The sequence below is a fragment of the Nyctibius grandis genome, chromosome 12 (genome assembly GCF_013368605.1).
Source record: "Nyctibius grandis isolate bNycGra1 chromosome 12, bNycGra1.pri, whole genome shotgun sequence".
Taxonomy (NCBI): domain Eukaryota; kingdom Metazoa; phylum Chordata; class Aves; order Nyctibiiformes; family Nyctibiidae; genus Nyctibius; species Nyctibius grandis.
The window spans coordinates 12,034,095-12,051,790 of record NC_090669.1 but is presented as its reverse complement, the minus strand read 5'-3'; the positions used below and the strand labels follow the sequence as shown (position 1 = coordinate 12,051,790).

Genomic DNA, 17,696 nt, shown 5'->3' with positions numbered 1-17,696 from the left:
ATTCAAAACCATAAATCTGTACAAAACATACTATTCCCTAGAAATATTTTTCATTTAACCTTGGATTCAAGTGTAATTGTTGCTACACAATGCACATAATTTAAAGAAGGAAAAAAAAAAATCTAACTACTTAGGTTTCTTTGTATTCTACAGCTTAACTGCATTCCAGGCTGTCACGTGCCCAGTTCCAACTATTTTACCCACTTCAAGCTCCTTTTAGAAAGAAATGTTGAAAAGGGTGAAAACGCTGGTTTTTAGGCATAAGGCTTCCAAACATTTTAAAACACTTAATCTTTTATTAATTGACATTCTCACATACACTGAATAGATATAATCCTCTCAGGGTTGCTCCTAAGAAAGGGCAGAAAAAATACCACGCTCCTTGTTGGAGGGCACCTTTATTACACAGAACTAATTTGTGCGGCATCATGTCAGACATGAACCACAACTTACTCCCAATGCCTGAAAGCTCCTTTACAAAATTTTTGGAAGGGGTATGGCAACAAGTTAGAAAAAAAATTCATGGTCTTATTCATGGTTTTACTCACAAAACTCCTTCTGATGTCCACTGACAACAAAGATTCTTTGTTTGCCATAGTAAAGAAGAACGGTTTATCTAAGGAATGGAAGGAAACCTGTCAATAATGTACATATCCACATATTTTCTTTAGTAAATTGAACTTGGAACTAGTGTATTCATTTAAAATGGCTTAAAATTTCCCAAAGGACAAGTAAGTAATTTTATTGTCTAGTACCATGCAGCATAAATAAGATTTCTGCTCCTGGGGATTTTATTCTTTACCTGATACGTCACAGCTGTTCAATGGATTAGTACAATGTATTTTATTATTCTTCATACAGAATACTATGGTAGAGCAAGGTTAGGGGAAAGTCTTAGCTTTATATGTGTATGACAAAGATGTACAGACACTCCATTTATACTTACATTTAAACGTGTTAACATCCTGAGACTGCTAGATTAATTTAAACATCAGGAGAAACAGGTGGCAATGGCAAAATTTTTCTCACTGGAGAAGACAGACGACAGAATACACACTTGGATATTGTTTCAGAGTCACTACGTTGCAGGTGCAAGAAAGGTTTTTCACATTTTTCACACTGATGTAAATATAACAAAAAGAAAGGCATTTCAGTTAATCATCTGTGACAAACATGCATTATTTCACTCAAGGTACAGCTATATATACACACATATATCTAGACCTGATTTTTGAGATGCACTGGGTGCATATAACTGTTGTAAACTTGACACAGACAGTGCTGCTCAAAATCCATTCCTGTGATGAATGGAGTTTTTTTCCTGAATAAAACTATATTTCATGTGAACTCTGATTTTTTTTTTTTTTCAACTAATACAGTATCATACTTTACTTTTTGGATAGCTTGATGGGTATCCAGTTTTTAGCTGGTTTGTCTTGGTGATTATCACTGGGGGCTTTTTTTGTTTACTTTTTTTTATCTGACCATTATCTGACTAAAGGACACTTAGAAAGAAAAATAAAAAATGAAAGGAAAATTCGTACAACACAATAATTTTAGATTAAATATTAATACAATTTTTGTAAAGAGAGAACAAACACAATCAATTTGTGTTTTCAGCCTAGAAATCTGACAGCTTTCCTTTAACATTCAAATTTTCTTTCTGAATAAAGTATGAGGTGTGGTTAAAAAAACAGTGTGATAGAACCTGAGCAATTTTTGAGCCTCTTCCTTTTCTGGTTTCTATCACTGAAGGAACAGGATCTATCTTTTCAATATTCCACAATCTCAAAGTAGAATCCTGAGAAAAAGATCCAATTATTTTGATGCATGTGCATATTACCAAAAGAGCGATTTACATAATTTCCATAAGGATGAAATCTCATCAGATGAGCCCTCCCAATATGAGAGCTAAACTCTCTCACATTTAAATATCATGTCTTTTGAAACAATCTTTAGTGATCTTAGACTGCCTACACATTGTAAAATAACCAAAAATAAACATAATTACAAAATTCTTTTAAAGATTTTCTGTAATTGCTTGAGGTAAATACTGATTACAACATAGCACTTTTATGAGCACTTTATGAGCTACTTTTGGATGAAATTGTTAAATTTAATTAAAAAAAAGCTGAAAAAAAGGGATGAAATCTTCACCTCCATTTATAAGTTAGCTCCTGAAACTACATCTGGAATTAGTGATTACCTTTGAGGCTGAAAGAATCCATTTCTTGTTTTTGCTAATTGCAACATCTGTCACCCAGTCCCAATGACCCTACAGTAAAGCAACATTTAACTATAACACAAGGAAAAAAAGTTAACATCATAATAAAAACAACTATTTGTACCGTAAATCCATTTTTTAATGCAGTAAGAAAATTCTTATCTAGACTGCCTCATGTCTAGTCAAGAAAAAATGTTGCTATGAAGCAACTATACTTTCCTACACATACCTGAAAACAGTGGCTGTTACCGTCTCTGGCAAGCAGACCACCAGTTGTAGCACTCAGAAGAATGAGAGCTACACAGTGTGAGCATGAGTTTAAGCTCCATTTAAGCATAGGTCTTTTCTATATTTTAAACAGTTCACTAAAGAACTGTAAAGAGGGAGCTGACTTCTAATACTCATTACCTAAAAAATCTTGAGGATGTTTATCATGTGATAATAGAGGGAAGAGCTGTGGGAACAGATAGCAACTTCCCCCCCGCTTTAAAGGAAGGAAACCAGTTCTGAAAGCAGGCCACGTCAAGCAGCTGTATCGGATATCCTCGTTCTGACAACAGCAGCACAGCTGACTTGAGGTTAACAGCACAGAGCTGGCGTAGGAATAGAAACAGGTTAAAATCTAAAATGAATTATTTACTCCAGCTAGGGAGGTTATTCAAACATAAATGGTATTAACAGATAAAATTCCTAGAGTTTAGGAAGGCATGGTGTCATGTTGATAGGCAAATGCCACACCTGAGAAATACAATAAAAAGATGAACATATCTTTTTCCAGCACAGAGAAGTAGTCAAACGTGCATACATAAAACGTGGTTTTTATAGCAGAATCTATAAAACATGTTTTTAAATTTAGTTATGAGCCCAGAATATAATTATACCAAGGCACGTATACTAAACTGGAATTCTCCATAGTTACGAAGATATTAGCATTTAAACAGATGCCTTCTTTTTTATGGGAAACTGAGTTACTTACAGTGATTGCTGTGAACTGGGAAATTTGCAGTAGCTGTATTTTATGTACAGCACCGATGCCGGTGGAGAATGTGTACTGTTGCTGCTCAAAAGGTTAAATCAGTACAGTTCCAGTTCTGAAGGGTAGGTAAGCTTACATTTAAGGTAATGGGTGTGAGGCACAGGCTCATGAGCTCTCCTATATGAAGATACTATCTTGAACATGACAGCAGTTGAAAGCTATTTTTAAGCCCAAGGTTTTGAAGGAAAGTGTTCTTTTCTGAGATCTTCCAGGTGTGTTTGTTCATGAGTGTTTTAACTAAGCCTTGAATAGTGTATGCAGTAAGTAAAAAAAAAAAAGTCCATTAAAATAATATTTTCATAAGATAGGAAAGAGCCAAGGTTGCAAATCTGAACTCTGATTGCTTGACTTCTGTGAAAGTAATATTTGCAAAATGCATGCACTTAACTTTAGGAATACTGTTAATTGTTTTCTTTGACACAGATCTTATCATTAGTTCAAGTCTTGTGGATTGTTTCCACTAAAATAAGAAATGAATTAAAGGTATCATAATACAAGATCGTACATTTGCAAAAAATAAAGCCATCATGGCACAAAAAAAAAATTGTTGAGAGTTAGACTTTTTTTTTATTTTATGCAGGTATTACTTACTGCCTCAAATTTTAGGTAGGATATGGAAGAAAAAAGGAGGCCTAGCTGTAAGCAGGGGTAGCTAAATACTGAATAGCTACCTCATTTACAGAATTGTCCATCCTGAAAAGTACTGTAACATGTTGGACCACATCCCCATCACTATAAGCAGTAATGTGAACTATGTAACCTAGGGACTGAGCTAAGCTGGACAACATCAACACCGATATTTACATTTTTTTTGATGCTTCCCTTTTAATGTACTGTTTTCTGTGGACATAAGAGCATGTAAACATACAGATACACAAGAGTATGGCATTTCAAAATGAATATATGCACTATCCAGGCTCGTGTTACTGGCTAGAAGAAACTCTCTCCTAAAACACAGGTACAACTCCATTCAATATAATCCTTAAATTAACTTGTTCATAAAAAGAGCAATGTAATAGCTTATTAACAACTGACTTGACAAAGGTAATATCTTTGTAGGTAATTGCCTAAGAACATACTGTTCTAGGAAATTAAATCATACAAATCCAGGATATATTCCTGCCTGTATCTAAAAAGCACAGGCAAGGGTATTTGTCAGATAATGAAATATACAATGCTTTTAAGCCAGGATTACATTTTACACCTTCTCATCAAACTAGTTACCAAGTAAGACCTCAGTACCTTTAATCTTAGCTTTTTATAGCCTGCATCCATATCCCATATAGTTATAGTTTTGTCATATCCGCCAGACACAACAAGTGATGCTGAAATGTAAAATCAGAATACTATATTTTATCTTTGCTTTTTCATACAGACTAATAAAAGAGGCTCCTTCTAACAGTGAGTCAGACTTTATAAAAAAAATAAATAATGAGCTATTAGTCATGCCTTAACAAGATAGCAGAAGTTCCTTTCAGCTACTTATTAATGTTCTTAATTTTGTAAATATTAATACATAAATTTGGCAAACACAGCTGAGTGGAAAAAAAACATACATGCAAATTCTGTTGACTCAGAAAATTAAGGCGATACCTTGTTTAAAAACTAAACTATAGAGAATGCTTTCAGAATTGTTAGGTCAACTGTGAATAAAACCAAAAAAGTAGAGTTTCATGTGGAAAGCATGCTTTCAGATTCCAGTATTCACAGTCCTATCTGCATTTGTATGTCTTCAAGCCACAGGTACATTTTTCTCCACAGAGCTGCTATTTATTTATTTGAGTTGCCTAACTCAGGTGGCCCTGTTTGGATATGACTGCAGATTAAACTGCTGTCAGAAGTTCAGGAGTCTCCTTTACTGGAGTATTCAGATGTGAAGTTGCAAAACAAAACAGACAATTAGATCACAAGGTACAGAAATTCATATTAGTCCATCCCAGTGAAGAGTAGCTGTTTCAGTGCAGTAGCAGTTTGCAGTAACATGAATTTCATGTTGTGGAGGGACTAGGAGTTGTCTATGATCTAGTGAAAGTAATGGAACTAGGGCAGTAAGAAATAGCTCCCCACTACCTCCACTCAGACATTGGTAAAAGTGGGGAGTCTGTTTCTTCCTCCTGTTCTCCTCCTATTCATCCAAGCATCAAGGAGACATCAAGTTCCAGGTGCCAAATTGTCTTGCTATAACTCGTAAATATCTAATTTGAACATGGTAGTTTATGTGTTCCATCAGTGTAGCTGAGAACATCCACGAAGTGTTTCAGAAGTACATTACTAGCATATGTTGTTTGGGCTGTGAAGTAACATTACTTTTGGGGGCACTAACAGAGACATACACATTATTACAGGTCAGTACAGTATTTACCGAACACGCTTTTTCAACTAACTAATGTTAGGAGAATATCTGCAAGTGCTAAATTAATCTTCTAACATAGTATTGTCCTTTTACTCCTTGATAATCTTTTTATTACATCTCTTGATGGGTATATCAATTAAGCAAGTGTTTCAGTTGCCTGGTTAAGACAGAACACAGACCATCAACTTCAATTTACTTACTTACATGGACATCATTTTCTCATAATTAAACATGTTACCTTGGAAATGATGAATTAATTACCTACATGATTAGAGTGGTCACTCGTGGTTTATCTGAGATGTCCTATGTACAAGTATTGAGATACATAATGCATTAGTATTAAGATAACTCACCATCTTGGCTAAAAAGGCAGGAACTAACAGAACCCTCATGTCCTTGGTTCAAGGAAACGGGTTCAAGACACTGAAATTCTTCTGTCTTTATATCCCATATTTTTAAGCTTTTGTCCCAGGATGCTGTGCACAAGTAGTGACCATCAGAGGTAAAGCAGCAATCTGAGATAGCATTGCTGTGTCCCCTGAAACACAGATGAAAAACACAGGCAGAGTGAGCTTTTGTAACCATTACAAACCTCTCAAAGAGCCTCCTGCAACATTGAGCACCCTGTCTCCCTCCAGTAAAGCATCATAAGCATACTTTGAATTTTAACCATGTGAATACTTCTGTAAAGTCTCTGGAGCTGCTTACAACCTCACAGCCAGCACAGGCTTAAATCCCTTACTGTATTAGGTCATTTTGCAGGATTGAACGCTAGCTGTTAAGTGACAAGTGACCAGCTATTTTTTTTTTCATTGAACGCAGCTTAACAAGAAATTGTTCAGCAGCTACAACACAACCACATTTTACTAAAAGTAAATTACCAAAAAACCCCACACATTTCTCATTAAATAAATAGCATGCATCTACATGTAAATTTCAACTCAAATATTCAGACGAAAAAGATTAAACAATTCTAGATTAAAGTCTAATTTTGGAAGCAGTGATACCCATCAGAAAAGAAATCTGGATGTTCCAAAACTGGCTGAGGACTCTAGTGTATCCTGAAATCTACAGTGGGGAAAGGATTGTGGGCATCTCTTACAGGAAACAATGCTGTAGTCACTGCAATTTAAAAGAAACATTACAATGTTCCAGATTGAATTTCCCATCCAAAGTAATTCCTAATCCCTCAAAGACAATTTTATTACAGTGCTTAAAGGCAGACTCTCTCTCTGATTATTGTTTTAAGAATTCAAAGCTAAATTGGTTGAGTTTATTTAAAGCCATTGATATTTTTAACTGTTTATTTGACATCTCTATTGTTGCATACTTCCTTCTTAAAATGACAACAATATCCTAAATTGACATAATGTTTTTACTGTATTACTGACTTCAGTGAGAGATAAAAAGAGTTTAGCATGTGAAGGCTCACAAGACCATACTGAGCAAGGCTTCTGGCACTGAGCATGACCTTCTCCAAAAGCATATAAGGAAAAATGATCTGGAAAAACGATCTCTCTACTGAGAGTGGCCATAATTGGTTCACTGTGGAAATGAAAGTACATAGTGAGCTGAGGTCCACAGCATCTGTCCTGAATCCAGTCCTATTTCATATTTCCATTAACAATGTAGATAACGAGATAAAGAGTACAGATACGAAATGAAGCCAAAGAGAGTCTGCAGTTATACAAGGAAGATTAAAATTCAAAATTATCTTCACAAATTGAAGAAATTATCAAGAAAATAAAAGGATTATAACAGTCTCTATAGGAAACACTGCTGTCATCATTGAAGTTTGTAGGAGTCTTACAGTGTTTAATCCATTACCTAATATGCGTGCTGCCTCATCAGGTCAATTTTGTCAAGTCTGACATTCTGTAGTAACATACAAATAATGAAGTGCACATAAAGGGGTGGGAACAAAGGACTACATCACAGTTCTGCGAAAAAAGCATGCAACAAATACTGACTCCTCTTCACCATCATGCTGTCAAAAAAAGAGTAAATCTCATCCCAGGATGCATGAACAGAAGCACATCCACAGAGAAGCATGTAATAGTAATTAATTTCTATTTTTTTCCAGTTACAGGGAATACTGTTTACATTATGGGGCCATATAATTCAAGAAAAATGTGGACCAACTGGAAAGATCTCGGAGATGAACAACAAGAATGATCAGTAAAATAGGATATAATTAAATATTAAATGAATAAGGATGGTTTAATCTACTGAAAAGATGACTTGGCAGATACAATAGAAGTTCTTGGATATACATTTAAATTGTAGAAGAAAACAAGGGAATAATCAGATCTCCATGTCTGAAGTGGATCTAAATAGAAACATGTGAGCTTAAGCTGTAGCCAAAATAGTCCACTTTAGGAAAATCTTTCTAATGACTAACACAGTGAGGCAACAGAACAGATTGTTTGGAACTCTGTGAGGTCTTACTGGAGCTCATTAGGAGCAAAGTAGATCAACCTGTGGTTGCTCTAAGGCCCATGAATTTTGTAAAGGGCTAAGGTGATCTGGTTGCAGTGCAAAACCTAATTATCACAAAATATTCTGTAAGAAGTCATGATTAATTATCAATTCCCAACATCTAGATATATTTTCTCCTTTTCCTCTGTATTATTTTTGCTTCACTCCATAATGTTTTTAAAGACTTCACTATTCTAGGTAATATTTTATTTCCTTATTCATCAATGATTATACATTTTTCCTAATTAGTGGAATCAGAACAATAAGTTTACACTACAGTACCATATTGCAAATGCTATCTTCTGCCTCTATATATACCTGAGAACCTAGAAGCTCTAAAAAAACAGCACTAGAAATGCTTACAGTTATCAAAATAAAATTTTTCAATTATTTACAGCAGGAAGCTTGAGTGGACCATTTTATTCACACTTTCTATATATGTCATTTGCTTGAGTATTACTTTATTTAGTTCAACAATTATTGTTCATTTTCTCTAGTACAAATCTTAGCATAAATCTCACTGATAATTGTGAAAGATGCAAATAATGCCATGGATAATTAACTACAGTATTGTTTCTTACTCATTAATTGTAATTGAGGTGGATCGTGTTATCATATCCCATAGCTTTATGGTCTTATCATACGATACTGAAGTCACTCTTTGGTTATCAGGGTCAAAACAACATCTTGTGATTGTACTTTTGTGATGACCTATACAAAAAACATAAAGTGAGACTATTGGTTATTTTGAATCATTACGTCTGGATCTCAGAACACAGGTCTGAAAGGCAGAACTACTCATAGCATCTACGCATCAGTCTATTTCCAAAACACTGTAATTTTAAAATTGCTATTTCACTGGCTAGGACACCTCCTCACCTACCTCTCAGTGAAAGAGAGGCCTCATAGTTACTGCAGATAGTACGAACTACGAACCTGTACCCAGGCACTCAACATACATAGTTAACATAAATTCACATGCTGCCCTGTAGTATCTTATTTCTCTGCTCCATTCCTGAAAATAAGTCTGGAAGTGTGGCCCCATAATGCCAATGACAGTTAACTGCTCAGACTCTTAGGGAGCACTTAAGGAGGTAATTATACTTCAAGAATGCAAATTGCTCCATTAAAATAATGTAAACAAAATATGTCCTGATAGTGTCACCTAACAGAGACAGTTCTAATAAAGAATTGTTGCACTTTTTATTTTTAAATCCAAATTATTTTACCATTAGGCTCTGATTCACAGCAGCATGTTAACCACAGGCTAATTTAACATTTGTAAGACTGCTCATATATTCAGAAGCTGATTCTGCAGGAATGGCAAACTGTAGTCACCCTTACCTGTAGTCCTGAGTGGAAGCCTCATGGGACTGAGGTCTCACTAGTGAAATTACCTTCAAAGGGAAATTACCGTTCAAGAAAGGATCACTGTTGGTCTAATTTTGGCCCATTATCTCCTTTTTATAAGCCTATTCTGAAAAATACTGCATTTAATGTCTTACAGATAAGTTTCTTCTGCCTTTCTCAAGTAAGGATATTTGAACTGAACCGAATTAATTAATTTTCTCATATTTTTTAAGAAACAAAAAAACCTCAAGAGCTGCATAAACAAGATGTAAAAGTTGTAGGTCTTACCTTGGATATGTGCCACTACTGTTGCACTTATTGCATCAAAAACATATATGGTATTATCTTTTTCTGAACCAGATACCACATATCTACCATCACAAGAAATATTACATGAAGTTACAATGCCTTCATGTTCTACTGTCCACTAAAGAGAAAATAAAAGGTTTTAGAAACATGTTAGTGTTAGAGAGAGTTGTACAGCAGACTTTCTACAATCTGTAAGCAGATTCAGAAAGAAGGCTTTTGATGTTACTTTGTTTTGGTAAAAGCTGACAGAGGTCTTTATATCCAATTTTTCTATTTTTGCATTAGCAATAAACTTAAAATTAGACAAGGCCACCCTGTTCAAATCCTAACGTTAACTTAAACAATCTTAAATGTATCTTCTGAGACAGGTTATTATTATCATACCCATTTGTATTTGAAATAACTGAGACATGTTCATCAAGAGACTTACCTAAGATCAAGCAACTATCCAAAAATACCAAAACTAGGACTAAAAAACAAGCCTACCTACTCTAACTATATTGTATTGTGCTATCAAAGAATGTTGTATTTTCGTATTTATCAATAACAAAGCAATAAATATGAATTTTACAGTTGTACCTTCTGCAAGATGTATTAAAAAGGATACATACAAGTATTTTTCCTGTTTCCATATCCCAAGTCTTGACAGTGTGATCATATGATGATGTTACCACTCTAAAAATTATGTTAATGAAAACTGCAATCAATGTTTTCACTTAAAAGGTATTTAAAAAATGACAACATTTAATTCTGACAATGATTTGACATCCTCACACACGCTAATTTAAAATAGATTTTTAAAGGCTACAGCAAAAATTATTGCATATCTTAGGTGAAAAAAGGTATTATACTTATAATATGAAAATATTTATATTTCAGATAGAAACTAGTAATAACAATGTCATGTATGTAACTTTCAGTGCAGTCAACTCGATTTAATTTCATCCATTACAAGACATTTATTTTTTTCTAACATTAGAATAATTTTAAAGCCATTATGATGTCTTTTCTTTAATGAATGTGAAGTGTTCTTGTCAGTAGGGTTTTTTGGATTTTCAGTGGTGATGTTGCTGGGTAATCTTCTACCACAAATGCTGCTTTGCACAAACACAAAGCCACATTAGACAACAAAGCTATTCAATAAAGTTTACTAAAACTGGCAGGTTTCCATTAAATAGGAGGTCAAAAAATTTTCCCTCACACAGTTTTATTAAAATATTCCCAAATATCTAAAGTAATGTTTATATTGAAAGATACTGGATGTGACAAGTGTTTTTAGTACCATTGTGGCTTTTTGTTTTGATAACGTTCATAAACTGTCACTTTTACACATTTTGCCTAAGAAACTCAATGCATTAACATTCTAACACCTAAAAATAAAATTATATTATTAAAATATTTTTGTTTTCTCCATATATATATACTTCCTGCAACCAACACAATCTCTGCTCCTAAATGGAAATGCGTAACGCAAAAGAGCACGTGAAGTTTATGAACTAGTAGCATTTTTGATTGGAAAGTGGTTTCCAGGGCTGTACACAATGGTATTTCACTTGCTGTTTAGCAATTTTCAAAAATATAAACAATTGCAATAGGCAGTGTGGCATGAGTACTATTCAGTGATCAAAACACTAATCAGTCAACTCTACGATCTGATAAAAACTGATTTAAACTACAACTTAATGATAAAATATGCCAGGAATAGTACCCCCGGAGGCACTGCATGACCTACTTAACTGAATGTTAATATATGCTGCAGTTGTTTTAATTATTGTGTTCACAGATTGACACTGGATTAAGATGCATTTCTTCTTTAATTGACAAGACAGGCTTAATGGAAAGGCTATAGAATATTAATAAACAACACAGACAGAGGAGAACTTTTATGAAGGTATAAATCTCACTGACAGATGAACCCCTGAACCTTGGCTAATTCAATGATGTTCTTTTATACAAGTGACAGATATTTCTATACCCCTTTCAGACCATATGGCAAAGATAGACTTCCAGCCCTGTGTAACTCAGAAACAGAATTAGACAAGTCCTTTGCCCTAAAACAGGCCCTAATCTATCAGACTATTCCAACATGCATTTAAGACAATAAAAAGATTCCTGTTGAATTCAGCAGACATCATATGCAAAACAGAAAAGATTTAAGAGCTCCTGTACAAATTGCAGGTGAGAACAAGGTGAGATTTATGGTAGTTCATGTGGATGAAGGAGTCTGGCAGTAACCAGTCTGCTAGCAGAGTATGGACAGCATAAATGAAAGTGAAGGATGGAGAGAAGTAGGAGGAATGTATGGAGGAAGGGAGTTGTAAGACAAAACTATGACAGAATGACTTGTCACGGAGCACAAAAGTAAGCAAAAGAAGTTTGACTTTGATGTAGTAAAAGTTAGAAAACCATAGGAAGGACTGAAAAAGTAACTTATTTGTTCTAAATTTTGTACTAAATGTTTCCACGTGCAATGAAATTGAACCTTGAAATCATAAAAAAAATCACCTTTTTTAAAAATAAATTAAGATACCAAATGGTCACCTTCTGTCATCAGGAGTCAAGTTGCACTCAGAAACCGGGGCAGTGTGTTCTTCAAAAATTTGAATAGGAAAGCATTTCTCAACATCCTTGAATAAATTCAAATGAGTTTGATTAGGAAGTGCTTTGCTAAATTGTAAAAAAAATACAAAGCATCACAAAATAAGGGAAAATAAACCTAGTGAGATCAGTAAAGTTAGTCTTACTTTAGTTACTCTTACAATCTCAGACTCTCTGTTCCTTCTTTTCATTTCAAGACTGACTGAAACAGAGTTCTTCATCTATTGCACACAGACTTCTATTTATCTCCTTTCCATTATAATACTTTTCACCAGAAATAAGAGTTCTCCTTAACTCTCACATCCATGTCCATACCTAAACCCTGGCAAGCCTTTCTTCATAAACTAATATATGGCTTTCCATTTTCATTCACATAGTTAAAACTCACACTCTCAAGGCCTGCTATCCCTATATCAATTACTGCAACATCATTTTCTGCACAAGTGCAGCCTCCCCTGCTCGTATCCATGTGCAATGCTCTTCCACAGATTTCCCTGTACTGTCTGTATTATGTCATTCCCTCTGCTTGTGTTCCTTCATTGATTCCTCATTCTCAGTCACAAATATAAGGCTCTTGTCTTCAAATACAAAGCTCTCTGTGATTTATCCCCAGACATCATTTCCCTTCTGCCCTACCTTTGATGCCAGCCTTTGTCACTCAATTGTTACACTTTCAAAATTTATGAGTCCCCCTTTGCTGTAATTCATGTTTTGAAGAGTGACCTATAAAGAACTGGAAATCCCTCTCATAATACAAAATCACACTTAAATATCAGTTTTGTGATTCCTACAAGAGCAATCAACAGATGGCTGAAGTACTGAGATGATGACCCATACTGCATTATCAGTTCGTTTATCACAGAATCATTTAGGTTGGAAAAGAGCTTTAAGATCATCGAGTCCAACAGTTAACCTAACACTGCCGAGTCCACCACTAAACCATGTCCTTAAGTGCCAGTCTACACGTCTTTTAAATACCTCCAGGGATGGTGACTCCACCACTTCCCTGGGCAGCCTGTTCCAATGCTTGATAACCCTTTCAGTGAATAAATGTTTCCCAATATGCAATCTAAACCTCTCCTGGTGCAACTTGAGGCTGTTATATTTCTTCATCATCTTCTATCTACATAGTCTGTTACACAGAGAGTTTTAAGTGATTTCAGGAAGGAACTATCTTTTTGTCATACCTGTATAATGTTCAAAGCATAGTGCAGTCCTAACTCATGAATAGAGCCTTGAAGTTCTTTAGTAATACAAATAAAAACATGAATCAAGTTTTACAAATGGATCATGGTGCCTGACTGTAAACATCAAAACAAAAAAATCCAGGACTGCTGACATGCAGAGCAACTCAAAGATCAAAGTATCACAGGATTAGTCATCATACCTTCATCTAGGTAAATAATCTTCTATTTCCATGATTGCTTCAATTAGATTTGTGTTTGCGTAAGCATCAAGAGGTTTCAGAATCAGGCTGGAAGCAGGCAACAAAAACTGCCTTCATTGCATATGTGTTCTTCCATTTGTCTTCAATATGAGAATAAAATCTTTCACCTGACTACTACTCCCCTTTTTAACATCAACTGTCAAGTCTCAGATCTTGTGCTCCTTCCTTACGAGGACTTTCGCTTGAAGGAGCTGTCCTGCTAACTTGGCAGCTCTCGATAACAGACAAAACTGGAGTGAAAGTAAATTTATTTTTCTTTGTTTCCCTTATTTTCTGAACGTGTGTCAATGCACTACAGGCCTAACAACTGACACTAGAATCATTAGGAATGTCTCTAAGACTGAATTAAAAAAATATAGATCAAAGTTACCATATGCTCTTGTTCTGTTTTTCTGAATCAAAAAAGCCTTGCAGTCACAACTGCCCTTCTAGACTTATGTAGTCTTTGTCTGCTGTGCACCCCATTAATCTTTGTTATCCAAACGATGTGCAGACTGTCAGTGAGATACTGTCTGTTCTCAAGAGGAACTTCAAATGTGCTCTCAGCACACTCAGTCATTTGGTATCTACTCTTTCAAAAGAAAAAAAAAAAAAAAAAAAGAGAACCCCAAAGTGAAATCGTCAGGGCTGGCCTAGCCCCCTGCAACCAAGTCCTCTGTACTCTCCTGAATTCTAACTGCTTCATCTGTTCCTGCAGAGGAGGAAATTATGCTTGCCCAGACAAAATTAATATTACCAAAATAAATTAACATAATCTTGCCTATACATTGCTATCAGAAAGTTCCCAATACTCAGTGCAAATACTTTTAGATAGATTCTGAAAAATCAGTATTGCTCAACAAGTGTTGAATAAATTTTGCTTAGATTAAAAATTACAAAGATAAAATTTCTTAGACAGATGAACCCTTCCACACTTCAGGCAAGTGGCACATTATAGCCTTTCCAGCAAAAAGAACATTCATAGATCTACTGTGCTTAAAAAAATATATGGATTATCTTCTTATTTTCAGGTCTCGATTTCAGTTTACTTACAGGTAGGACAGCTGAAAAACATTTTGCTAAAGACAGAAAAATAGAAGTTCCAGTTCTGAGTTCAGACAAAGCAGGAAAGTTTGGAACTGTCAATCTGACAGTTACTAAACTGTAAATGTCATGACTAAAACACTGAGATACTTGTTTTTATTTCTCCTATCTAAAATATTTGCTTAAGATTTCCACATTTATTTACTTTGGAACTGATCATTAAAAGACAAGACTCTTCATTCTAGAATTCCTGATTTCTTGGATCTAGCCCTCCACAGCTCTTACATAACATAATGGTGCTAACCCAAAAATTGCCTGGACTTTTTACACTTTTAGGATTCTTGTGGTTTTTTCAATACATTGGAAAAAAGGTTTGGATTATGGTAGAAACCTAGTACTGCATTGGTAAGCCAACACTTCAGATCCTTTATAAATTCTCTCATCTGTATTCATATCATATTAAGGCATTACTACAACTCTTTACCAATTCTTGAATCAAGTCATTGACTGTTTAATATATGCCAGATCTCAACGCCTGTAATCTATTTAGCACAGCTACATTGTCATTTGCTTGCATAAAATTCAAGGGCTTGCATAACTATGTTTCCAGGCTATCTTTTAGACTAAACTTAGATTTAATCACCCAGAATCTGTATACTTCTCCAGTTCAGATCTCGCCGTTGCCCTGCCCAGGGTGGCTTGAATTTTAGAGAAACCCCAGCTAACTACACAAAACTTGGAGGAACAGGAAAATGAAGGGTGCAAATCAAGACTTAAATAAAAAGAAAAAGCAAGTGACAAGTATGAAAACACCATGGCCATGCTGATAACAACTGTGTGATCCCTAACTTCTTCTTCTTCTCCAAAAAGAGCAACATACATAAACAAGTCAGAAAAAGGAACTTTCAGCAGAAAAAGAGTAAGCTTTGTGTGTCAACTTAGTTTTAAAATATTAATAAACTAGAGCTCTGATTCAGTGTATGCTACATATGCTTACAAGAGTCATCCTTTAATGTCAAAGAATGTGTTTGGAGTACGAAAGAGGAGTTTTACTATTTATCTGTGACTGCAAAAACATTTACAGTTGCTATTTTTAAACTTCAGTAAAATATCTTCAGGAGGCGCCTTGATGATTCAGTCTTCATGCCTGTATAACATTCCTTGTTTGATTTCAGCTATAAGATTTTTTTTTTAATTTGTTGTTGTTACATTCATAACATACCCAGAGCTTCACTGTTCTATCATAAGAGCATGAAAGTATTTTTGTGTCTTCAAAGCAAAAATGGCAGGAGCTCACAGTATCACTGTGTCCTCTCAGAATTTTAAATTGGATCTGTAAAGGAACAGAGCAAAGTTTAGGAATACTTTTCCTCTAAATTATTTTTGACAGTTTAGTCCACGAGGGGGAGTATGAAAGCAAGAACCGGAGAAGAATATTTTAAGTTCCACTTGTCTGAGAAGGGCTCACATCCTTTTCTTGGTACTGGCCTGGAGCAGATTTACCAAATCTGGTTGAGAAAGAAAGGTTGAGTGATGTGGATTTTATTTGTATTTTTCTGGAAAGGAAGGAGGTTTGGTTTGGTTTCCCACTTCTTTCTCTCATTAAAAGTAATATTTATCTTTAAATCTCATTAAGTCTCGCTCAAGTCTTTCAAACGCTTGTTTCCTTGATTCTGGCCCACCAAAGGGCAGCACATCAAGCTCTTATGCCACACATTTTCTCCAAGACCGTTCCAAATTTTGCCGAAGATATTTTGAAAAAGCTTTTCTTCACTCATTTGGGAGTTAGCTCATGACTGTCCAGCATGTGTTTGTGTGAACAGAGCTAACAAAAAACAGCCGCCACGAGCATTAACCACACATAAGGGGACAGAGCTTGTCAACCCTCAGCTTTCAGCAGCGCTGTAACTATAGTTACAGCCCGACTACTCCCGCGCAACGAGCCCGGCCTGCCCCAGCCCTCCCTCCCTCCCCGGCCTACCTGCGCCGTCGGCTCACGGTCGCCCCAGCGACCCTCTGCCGGGGAAGGCTCCGGCGGCAGCCCCAGGGCCAAGGGGTCCCCCCGGCTGCTCCCCGCCGCCATCGGGCCCCGCGCGCACCGCGCTCCCCGCGCGCTCCCTCAGGCGGCGGGGGCCGCCCCGCGGCGGGAGAGCGGCGCTGCGCGCTCGGGCTCAGCCGGCGCCCTCGGCCGCCGCCGCGGAAGGGGCGCGGACGCGGGTTCCTCCCCACCGCGGTGCGTTACCGCGCGCGCCCAAGCAGCTCAGACGCTTTAACGGGGGTCAGACTCCGAGCACCCACCGCGCAATGCAGGTGTCGTGTTTATTTTTTTCCTGAACGGCGGCCACCTCAAGGCCCAATTTCTTATTTCTCCTTCACCACTCGGGTTTTCTTGTCGACTTTACATTTAAACCCCACACCATCTGTGTGTCAACACAAGACTATTCTATCACTTGGCTCTCATCAAGAGCTGTCACAAAGCTGTAGATACTGAAAAATACATTAAATCAGGCCTCAAAGAACTGTCAGCCTTCAGTTAAGGCTTTCGTTCATAATTTCAAGCAGGAATATTCTTTTGGTTTCCCTGTGCACCTGGAAAGAGAAGTTCCATAGATCTGTTTTAAGAGCCTGATCATTCTAAACCAGTTCAGTATTATTTCATAGCTTATATTAAAATAATTCTACAAGATGACAATTGTTTTTTAAATGTACTGCATGAAACAAACAGAAAAGTGGTATAAACAGTTTTCATTGTAACTACATAAAATAAGGCAGATTATAATTACAGCACTAATTTTCTAGTACATTACTCAATAATTTGTGTCAAAGTGACAGTTTATTGTTTTAGATCTGCTATGGTAAATGCTATATACAATTTGGA

General features: G+C 36.0%; 1 protein-coding gene across 1 annotated transcript; it reads right to left on the bottom strand.

The window, feature by feature from the left end:
- Positions 1-984: 984 nt before the first annotated feature.
- WDR88 (WD repeat domain 88) lies at positions 985-16,901 on the bottom strand. Its single transcript, XM_068411650.1, has 11 exons — positions 16,800-16,901; positions 16,041-16,151; positions 12,292-12,377; positions 10,362-10,425; positions 9,730-9,868; positions 8,673-8,802; positions 5,967-6,151; positions 4,503-4,585; positions 2,207-2,275; positions 1,709-1,801; positions 985-1,119 (listed from the first exon to the last, which is right to left on the bottom strand). Exons 1-11 carry the CDS (start codon positions 16,899-16,901, stop codon positions 985-987), a joined length of 1,197 nt encoding a protein of 398 aa, XP_068267751.1.
- Positions 16,902-17,696: the final 795 nt, after the last annotated feature.